Source organism: Pinus tabuliformis, chromosome 6 (assembly GCF_031772625.1).
Source record: "Pinus tabuliformis cultivar Carrire ecotype Pingquan chromosome 6, CPIR1, whole genome shotgun sequence".
NCBI classification, from domain to species: domain Eukaryota; kingdom Viridiplantae; phylum Streptophyta; class Pinopsida; order Pinales; family Pinaceae; genus Pinus; species Pinus tabuliformis.
Genome location: NC_142292.1, coordinates 775,573,563 through 775,584,131, shown reverse-complemented (window position 1 = coordinate 775,584,131; position 10,569 = coordinate 775,573,563). Strand labels below are relative to the sequence as shown.

Here is a 10,569-nt window from a genome sequence, read left to right as displayed (position 1 = left end):
TCGTCAAATCTTGAGGTTATTGTGAAAAAAAACAGTGTTCTTGTCCCCCGCTTGAATCCAGAGGCATCTAGACTTTTACCTGAGTTCCTCCTCTTCGTGTCTATTTTGCTTGTAGAGGGCCAAAAACATTTCTGTTTCATGGGCTTTGTCCTGTTTAGTGTCTTGCTGACTTTCTTTTTCTTTGTTCCACTTTTCTAGTTTCTCTTGCAGCTCTGCTTTTTTATTTTGTCCCTGATAGCTTCTTCTCTAGCCCGAGTTTTTATTTTTTCTCTCACATTTTTTAGCTTGGTTTTCCATACATACTACGGGGATCCCAACACCTCTGCGTCCCAACTTTCTTTTATTATATTCCCAAAGCTTTCCTTGCTGTCCCAAATTTTGCTATATTTGAATGGGATCGGGCCCTGATTCTCCCAATTGTCCAGAATGAGCACGACCGGCTTATGGTCAGAAGCTGAAGCATGCACGATTTTGCTTTTAATGGACGAAAAACTTGCTGCTATATCCTCTTGAATCAAAATTCTGTCAAGCCTTTCCTTTATATTATGAGCACCCGCTCTTTTGTTGCTCCATGTGAATTTCCCATTGCTTGGAGGGATATCCAGCAACTTATGCTCAACAATAATATCCTCCAAGGCTGCTCTTGAAGGGTCACCAAAGTATTTACCTCCCAGCTTCTCCTCTATATTTCTTATCAGATTTAGGTCACCTCCAATGACTAGATTATTTATTTGAACATCTTGTACCTCTTCTTTTAATGACTCCCAACATAAAGCTTTGTCTCTGTAATGATTTGGGGAGTAGATGTTTATAACGGTATATTTGACGTTTGTGTTCTTCTTTGTTAAATCTATCCTAACCCAACTGTTGTTGAGTTTTTGGCTGACAAGTTCCCATTTCCATTTGTTCCACAACGTGCCAATGCCTCCTGAGGCCCCGTTGGAGTCTATAGCTATTCCTTCATAATTTTTTTGTGATGCTATCAAGTTTTGAATCTCTTGGTTGCTGATTTTGGTCTCTTGGATCATTAAGATATCAGGTTGTTCCTACTTTATTAAGTCTCTTGTTGCATTGAGTTTTAGAGCAGAACCCAACCCCCTACTATTCCAAGAGACCAAGATCATTATTTACTTGGTTTGTGATGGTTCCCAACCTTTTCCTTCTGTTGCGTTTTCTCCCCACTTCCTTTCTATTTGTCGAGGAAGGAGTCCATTGGTTGTTGGGTGCCAATGGCCATATCCTTTGCTGCTGCCTCATCTCTGAGTTCCTTGTTGGATTTCCTCCCAGCTTTTTTTGGCTGTTCCAAAGCATTTTTTGTTTCTTTGACTTTATTTCTAGTGAGGATTCGGTCGATGGAGGGGGAGGGGAGGAGTAGAGGGACTGAGCGGTGGGGATAAGATATTGGCTATAGCATTGGGCTGGAAGGGAGAGCGGGGGGATGGGGGGTCTTTATCCAGGAGTTCGAAAGGATTAGGGGACGGATCGACCGAAGGGGTCCGGTTTATGGGGCGGTTCGAGGCAGAAGCAGTATTTCCATGAGGTTGAGTGGGGTTTTAGGCAACTTGTTTATTACTAGGTTTCTTCCTTTTCACTTGTTCCCAAGTGTTTACTTGGGATTTTACATTCTCAACTATCTCCACATCCTTTAGTTTACTACACCTATTTACGAAATGACTATACTCATGACATACATTGCATTTGAAGGGAATTTGCTCGTACTCTAGCTGCTTGATGTGCGTCCATTGATCCACCTTGAGTTTTATTGCCTCCGGTAGCCATTTTCCTAGATCTACTTCCACACAGATTCTGGCATAGGCATGCATGTTATCTTTTGGTTCACATGTATCAATATACTTTCCTACCATGTTCCCTATAGCTTTGACTGACTCATCACCCCAACAGTGGAGAGGGAGATGCGGAAGCCTGACCCAAACCGGCATAGCGTTTGGTATGTCCATCTCATGGTCAAAGTCCAGAGACCATCTATTCAAATACAAGCCTCTCGAATCCATGAAGTATGGTCCATTCCTGAATATAAGGTTCATGTCTTCTTTGGATTCAAATTAAAATGTATACTATCCCCTTTCGCAGAACCTGATAGCGATTTTCCCTTGTATGTTGGCGCTCCAGTTTCTCTCCACCCATTTTTGGACTGCTCTAGGGGAGGGCCACAGACCAGTAAATTGCCCAACCAATCCCCATTCAGCCAGAGAAATGGCTGCTTTCCGAGGGAGAGTTGGAGGTAAGGATATCTTAGGTATGTCATCTAGCTTTTTGACAAATTTGCTTGAGGATGGCCTGGCTTTTGGAGCTCCATGTTCTGCTATTAGAGAGGCAAAAGCTGCTTCTTGATTGGATTCTTCATTCGAAGAAGGGGAGCCATCCCCAGTCAGGAGAGGCATGGAGCAGGGGGAAGCTCAGCAGCAGGAGGCTGCCAAGCGCGAGGGCAGAGAGCAGAGAGCAGCCCAATAAGAACGGGCCAGAGGGAAAGAGCTAGTAGGAGGGAGGGGAGCCCAGTAGCAACAGGTTGCCAGGCAGGGCAGCTGCAAGAGGCAGTGCGAGAGGCATTGGCTAGGTCACGGGCACGCACATAGCAGCTGTCCGATCCTCTGATCTCCTTTTCAATTGATGGGAGTAGAAGGTACATTTCCAATATATTATGCATAAAATAAATACCTTATGTTCAAAGATAGTGCTCTCTTTGATATAAGATGTCTGCGGTTGTGTTTTGTTTTATATGAATGTGAGGAAATTTAATTTTTTGGATTTCCCCAATTCTGATTTTTTAAAAGCTAAGTTTAAGACTTCTAACTGTGCTTTTTTTGTCGACCAATTTCTTAATATATTTGAAATCTCCAAAAATTTATAATTCTTTTATATTTTTCAATTTGCATTAAAAAATACTAAAGAAAACAAAAACACAGATACAAATATTATATTTATACCTAAATCTATATTTATGCTTATACAATTCAGATACAAAATTATACTCAAGTTTAGAAAACTATATATATATATATATATATATATATATATATATATAGATAGATAGATATAGATATATAACAGTGAAATCTGATTGAGTTTTTCTTTCCTAGTTGAGTTAAAGTGCCAACAGTATCCATGACATGCTACACCTCCCCTGCTATCCTCGACACATTAGACGTCCAATCCTTGGATCCCAATGCACCCATTTCCATTCTCTAAGGCTTCCGATAATAGCTTTCCTAGAGGGACATAACATTAACACAAATGTGCCATCACATAATCTGTGCCCTGCTTCGTTCTATTCTCTCATGGTGCCTCTGTTTCTCTCAGCTCAGAAATTTGATTAAATAGAAATGCAGAAGGCGTAGAATAACTGAATTGCATCATGCATTCATGGATGCAAGAGATGCATAGTAATATAATTGAATTTTTATATTATTTGATAAAGAGCAATAAATTTGACATTATGAGTATTGATTATATAGTATAAATATATGGAAGGAATACACCTGGGCTTACCTTGTTTGGAAAGCGGAGCAATGCCCAGGTGAAGCAATGATAACCTAGAAACTGTTCAACTGTTGCTTTGCACTACCCCAGCAAATATGCATTATCTGCTGCAAAGATATGGCTGAAAAACCCACCTTCAGTGCTCAGAAAATTCTGCAAATTTATTTCTGAGGTCCTTGTCAAAAACTCAAAAAAAACCCAGAAATAGTGTGGGCTGGTTTTGACATTCCAAAATCGACCCCCAAAAAGGCATTGCATAGGATCGAGCTATTCTATAATGTCTGCTGTAAAAATACAGCTGAAAGCCCCAACTCCAATGCTCAGAAAAATTTTCAAATTTATATCTAGGGTCCTTGTCAAAAACCGAGAAAAACCCATAAATGATTTGGCTTGTTTTTTGTTGAAGAAAGTGTAACTAGGTTCAGTCTTCATAATGACATGAACTTTATAAATTATGTAATAAAATGAAATAATTTTTTTTTATATGCCTTGCTACATGGGTTTCATGAACAAGAAGTGTCACTAGGTAAAAGACTTCTTCTTGATGTCTTTAGGATTTCATTTATATGTCAAGAGTCATGTCATGTGTAAATAAGCTCTTCATGAGCCTATGGAAATGTACACAAGTGTGTAGCAGCCCTCCAGGACCAAGAACAATCCTCCGAAAGTAAGCACAAGAAATCTGCAAGTAAAAAAATAAGGATATCGTCATGTCGGCTCCAAAATGAATTAAAATACATAGCTAAATGTCATGTCGGCTTGGATGAAAGACATGACGGTTCATGGACTCACGTCAGCTCAATATAGGAGAACAAACCACTATAAATACCCATCTAGGGTCAGTGCAAATGAAACAAGGAGAACTCGCAATTTCCTCTCTGAAATTTTGCATGAAAGAAGGAGCAGATCTGCATTGCCTTAGGGCAATTGTTGTAGGGTCTGTCTGCACCTCGGATGGGTATAAGGGCAGACAGACTAGGTCTCGGATGAAGGAAAGAGGGAGGCAAGTCCCTGCAACTCGCACTACAGGAGAATGTATCTTCGACCTGTCTCCTAAGCAGTCTAAACATATGTATCACGGTGATCCTACAACAACATACCAACTCGGAGTTCATTCCAGAACGCAGTCACCTATGGATGGATCAGCCTTGATATATCTATATCTATATATCTATATATATATATATATATATATATATATATATATATATATATATATATATATATATATATATATACTATCTCAGTTATGAACATTACCTCGGCATACATGTATTCTCGACAAAATCATGTTGGAGAGAATTTAGGTGATAACTATGTCTACTGCAATGACAAAGATGATCAGTCTCAGAATCATGACAAGTGAAAGAGGATTATAGTCTCGGTGAGCAGTAACCATTACAGTCTCGACATCAATAAAAGGGTAAGGATCTAGAACATTATCACAATCTCGATGGATGTATTTATATGATGATAAAAGGCTCACATATATGTCATGAAATACTCTCTTGGCATATGATCTTAAGGTAAAGTGATGATTTTAGTGCTTATGGAAGTATGATGAAACAGTCATCATGATGATTGTCATAATGAAGCTCTCAGTGCATCAATGAAGGCATAGAATAAAGATCACTTCGAAGATCTCAATAGATCTCATTGATATGGTGAAGAAGCAACAGTGAAGATCTCAGTGATGCAACAATGATGATTTCAATGGCACAACAATCATGTTGATTTCAACAGTAAACAGAGAAGAGGATTGATGTCTTGGTCTTGGAGTGACAGAAAGTGTCAAGGGTCATGGTAATGGTATTCATCAATTGGAATCTCCATAAGAAGAATTTTGTGTGGGTTTTCCTCTCCAAGAGGGAGATGTTTTGGCCTTGGAAGAAAGCCAAATATTTTGTGTTCTTGTCTCTTTTGTTTTGATAGCAATTTGATGAAGTAAACACACACACTAATAATTTAAAGAAGATCAAGCTAAGATAAACTATAAAAACACTTCACAAATTGTCATCATGCTAAGAAGAATCACCTTAATTATGAATGCCCTAGATTCTTCAACAATTTTTACCTTCCAAAATCGACCCTCAAAAGGCCTATGCTCTCCAAATCTGTTGAAGCACACTGTCTAACAATACACCAAAAAAGTCCTCCCCAGACACTCCTCAAATGTAGCAATCAAATAGACCAATAGTTCCCTTATTTCTCCCGGCAATCAATAGCCCCAATGGATGAAACTATATCTCTCACGTATCCCGAGTTTCGCTCTTTTGTGCTAGCCATAGAGTCTGCAAAATCATTCCTAAATATTGCTGCCACTTCTAGCCCTCAAACTCACCTAATAGCCAACAAATATATTGATCCTTCTTCTCCTAATTTCTCCCGGAAATAGCCCACCAGAAGAACATTGCAATGGCCACACTAGATCCATTACTACATCCTCAAGAAATATGCACTGCCGGGGTGAATTGAATACAAATGTTGGAAATCTCTCTACAAATATCCTCCAGATGATAATGGATGAACCTCTCTAGGGTGGCACTTGAAGTCCCCCAAAGAAAGGGTGAGTTCTCCACTTGGAAAACTCTTGCTAAACAACAAGTGACCCGACTAAACAACTTGAGCAACAGAATCAAATTCGATAAGTCAAGAATTCCAAATGAAGTGTGTTTCCTTCCTTTTATAACTTTCGTGGAGCCTTTCTTCCCGCCTTTTCTTCCCTCTCATGCATTCTGAATCATTGGCTTAGGAAGTGCGTATTTCTCATGTGGGTTGTCCCCACATATCGTTAACAAAACAAAATAATATAAAATTAACTTGCCTCTAACTCCTAAGTCTTCTATCAAAAATCAAATGGGCCCCGTCTTCACCAAAATAATGTAGAAATAAATCATGTTCCAAAATGATTTAGGAAGGGACATACAATCCTCCCCACTAAAAAATTCTTGTCCTCAAGAAATGCATGAACAAGTGCCCTCTCTGACTGTTGATCACCACTATAACCACTAATAATAATAGGCTCCCAAATCTACCATTGAGTCATCCCCAATCTCTTGTCCCGACATGAAGGAATCCCTCGATACCAGGATCCCAAGCCATCCTAATCAATGTGAAGCACACCTTACTCCACTCATTATCCAACCAAATACAGGTACCAGAAACCCTCCGCATATTAGCAGTAAGTAGATCATCATGATAATGTAGGACTCTGTCCAACTCCCCAAGAAATTTCCCTACTGAGTAGTCCATCTCAGACACTACAAGAGTAAACTCCTGAAGATGCAGTCCAATCTTGGTGGAATTCAACCCTCATCTACCCAGGGCTCCCTTGATCTTCTCCTGCCTATCACCCTTCCACAACGGTGAATTTCTCCACACCATTAATGAATCACTAAAACCAAATGGAAGATATGGATGACCCTCAACTATAGAAACCATCTCACCTCTACGGGTAACTGAACTACTCATCCCTATTATGCCAGAATCCCATGCCCATCATAGAAGGAACCTATCCTATTGACATTGTGACACTCTGGTCATGACTGATTGCTTAGCATGCTCATACCAGAGCGTCCTCTCCCATAATTCTCGGCCATAGTCTATGCGATGATCGAGGCTAGGCCAATCTTTTAAAACGACTCAACAATTCAAGTGACTATCACTCCATGGCTAGCCCCAATCCTGAGAAACAATATGCCTCGTCCTATGGTGAGGGCTTCAATGATCCCCATCTGTCCATATGTGAATGAATCAGTTTGCCTATTATCCCGACAATGCTCAATGAGGAGTGGAGTATCCCACCAATCCACTGGATCCCTGGATCCCATAACCATACAACCCCCAATCCTCTCTGCCTGTCGCTGTGATATTTTGCTAGCTGTTGGGACCCCTTTGTGCCTCGTCTCTGCCTCCTGTAGGTATCCAATAGGCAGGCATTGAGCATCAAGAACCTATGCCACAAATATCCATTTGCTTTGTGCCTACCAAATCACACAACGAGATCTTTTATCCCAACTCTTGATGATGTGCCCGGGTCTTGCCAAAAGCCTAAGCATCATCTTACCAACAAGGATTACCATCCTCCACACCTCATGCTCACCTAACGCCTCAAGTTGTCCATCTAAAAAAGCACCATGTAACTCCTTCTCAATCACCTCCCCAACTGTGAGCCTAGAGGTGGAACATATGCTACCTTGACAATCAACTGTGTCATCCCTAAGCCTGCAACCTCAAATTGTGAACCTACCAAGTGTCTCAACTGGAGAGTCTCCTATTAGTCCATGACACGCGGTGTCTCATCCAACTACATAGGGTGAGCCTCCCATGCCCTTCTACCTAAATGGAGAATGTCAAAGGGCAATAGCCAAACCCTCTACGACTATAAGCAACAGTAGAGGAAGATGGGTGGTTATGTGCCAAAGAGTATGATCAAGAGTCTGTCGGAATGCTCAAGAGTAATCTTACGGATGACCCTCTCTCTGCCTCAGATCTGCTGATAACCCCCTCGAGGCCCTGCCTCTGCTAGAAATTGTGTCTCTATATGCTCAACAATGTCCTCATCGATCCTAGGTAAGTTGCATCCAATGGTACACCTATTCTCCCTATCCATAAGTCTCCTTGGAGGCAACACTGCAAGAGCCCGTTGTGCCACATCATGTGTCACTGCATACCACCAAGTACCACCACGCTCCTCAACATGCCACCGCACTTCACAACCTGTGCCTCTACACCAATGGATACCCCCGGCTACGGCTATACCATCCTGTATGATCTTGTGTCTTACCTGTTTCACTATAATTGTCACTCCCCACACGTCCTCAATGCGATGTGAGTCACTCCTCCTACCCTACAGTGTAAATTGGCATGTTTTGGTATACCACCATGCATCTTCATGCTCCTCTGCAGGCCACTGCTCCTTGCTACATAGCCCTGCACACCACTGCCTACAAACATACCACCCTATAACATATGGTATCCCGCATGTGCTAAAGTGTTTTCCACTCTGCTAGTGACCCCACCATGACATGCGTCATGTCCCCTCATCCATTTTGGTAGACCTGAGCACCCTAACTCCAGTCCTGCTATAGGGAATATCTCTACTATGTCAATCCTTTGTGACCCCTAAAATTTAAACCTCAGTTAGAGAACATTATCTCCATACAATATCCGACCTAGTTTCCTACCCATGCCACCCCATATAACTAGCTCCTACCAAAGAATGCTAATCATCTTGCAACCCCATGCACAACAAACATGCCAATACAGTCCATGGAGCCTGCTCACAAACTTCTTGTCTACTAATGCCAACTGGAATTCCACTGGGGAGTGTATGTGCTCAGTCACTGGGTTGACTACCTCATCAATGCCATAGCCATCCCACATGTCCAATATCAGATAGGGAGCTCCACCTGGACCCCGGTGCCAACCTGGACCTCTAGTGCCCTCGGTGCCTAAGATCTCCCACTAAGCCTTACTCCAGACTATGACCATATCCATGAGTCCAGTCCAGTCCACTAGGTACCAACTCAGAATCTCTCATCATCCAACCCCAAGAGAAGGATCGAATGCACGAAATCCCTCACATAGAACAACCCCAACATGTGGATTTTTCACCTCATGCAACTCCAATCATCTCATCCCATTATCCAGGTCATATCTAATTTTCATACACAAAGCATCAATGTTGTTAACAAAGACTGGGAAAAAATCAACCTTTCTTTCCCTCACCCTTCAATTGCAATATGCACATATATACTATCTGATGTACATCAAGCTATCCATGAAATAGAAATGATTCATTTATTATAGTTGACTTATTTTACATTGTTTGAAAATTTCTTAGAAATGTGTCCTTCCAATTGTTGAAGAGATATAAATTATTTTTTTTCGTAGTTGACTTATTTTATATTGTTTGAAATTTTTCTAGAAGTGTGTCCTTAAAGGTCAAAATGTTATGAATCCATTCTTCTTGAACTTGTTAAATTATATTTTTATATAAAATCCATATATGTGCAATCACAAACTACATATTTACAACATTTACATTCAATAAAAATATAGAGTTATCCATTGAAGTCGATCTGAAAATTGTCTTTGCAATGTTAGAACTTGCTCCTAGAAAGATATTTTGTGTATGTGTTAGCCATCAATTCATTATGTTAACAAAAATCCATCTACAACATCAATTTATCATCATACATGGTTCCTTAAAAGGGTTTAAAAGACATGGGAAATGGTTTAGAGTCCTCATATAGGAGTAGATTACAAAGACAATGAACTTTATTTTAGTATGTTATATCAAACAACTATTAACATTGTAAGGATTATTAAACTCTTAAGCAATGAATACTTAAATGGATCTTGTGGAAGGATGTTGTTTTCAATGCCAACAATTGACATGCAACTCTTGTTCCTTGTTACTTTAGGGTATCTACAAGCTTGGAAATCCTTTTCACAAATTGCAAGGTTGCATACTACATACAACCATTCATCCTTGCCGAGCTCAAGAGCTCATTTAATTTTAAAAATGGTTATCTCAAAGTAATGAAAGTAAGGAAAATTATTTGGACAAAAGATAGAATACTATAAATTGATATGGCTTTTAGAATTAGTTCATAAGGACTTCATAAACTACAAATCCTAGTCTATAATAGGCACTACAAGCTATCAAATGGGCTACCTACGGACCCAGATACTCTTGCCATAAAATTTATTAGAATGATAAAAGAGAAAAAAGGTACATATATCCTTGTTGAAATTTCTATTTAATCACAATTTTGTACAATGTCATGGAAGAGCTAAATCTAGGTCCAAACGGAGGCCTTATCTATTGTATGCAACACTTGGAGTAGAATTTAACAAATTGGATGTTTTGTGTGTTTATGTATCAATATATATCTTATCGTAACAATGTTGAATATTTTATGCTATGGATATGGTTTCGAAATTAAGACTAACTAACGATCAAGAAGCTAAAACTCTAAGAATCATGATATGTTAATGTTTATCTTTATAATGACCTTTAATACCTTTTTTTTTCTTTGGTGGATCAACAGATCCATGTATGAA

General features: G+C 39.8%; 1 protein-coding gene across 1 annotated transcript; it reads right to left on the bottom strand.

The window, feature by feature from the left end:
* Positions 1-302: 302 nt before the first annotated feature.
* Positions 303-1,028, bottom strand: LOC149261021 (uncharacterized). Its single transcript, XM_089367266.1, has one exon. It carries the CDS (start codon positions 1,026-1,028, stop codon positions 303-305), a length of 726 nt encoding a protein of 241 aa, XP_089223392.1.
* Positions 1,029-10,569: the final 9,541 nt, after the last annotated feature.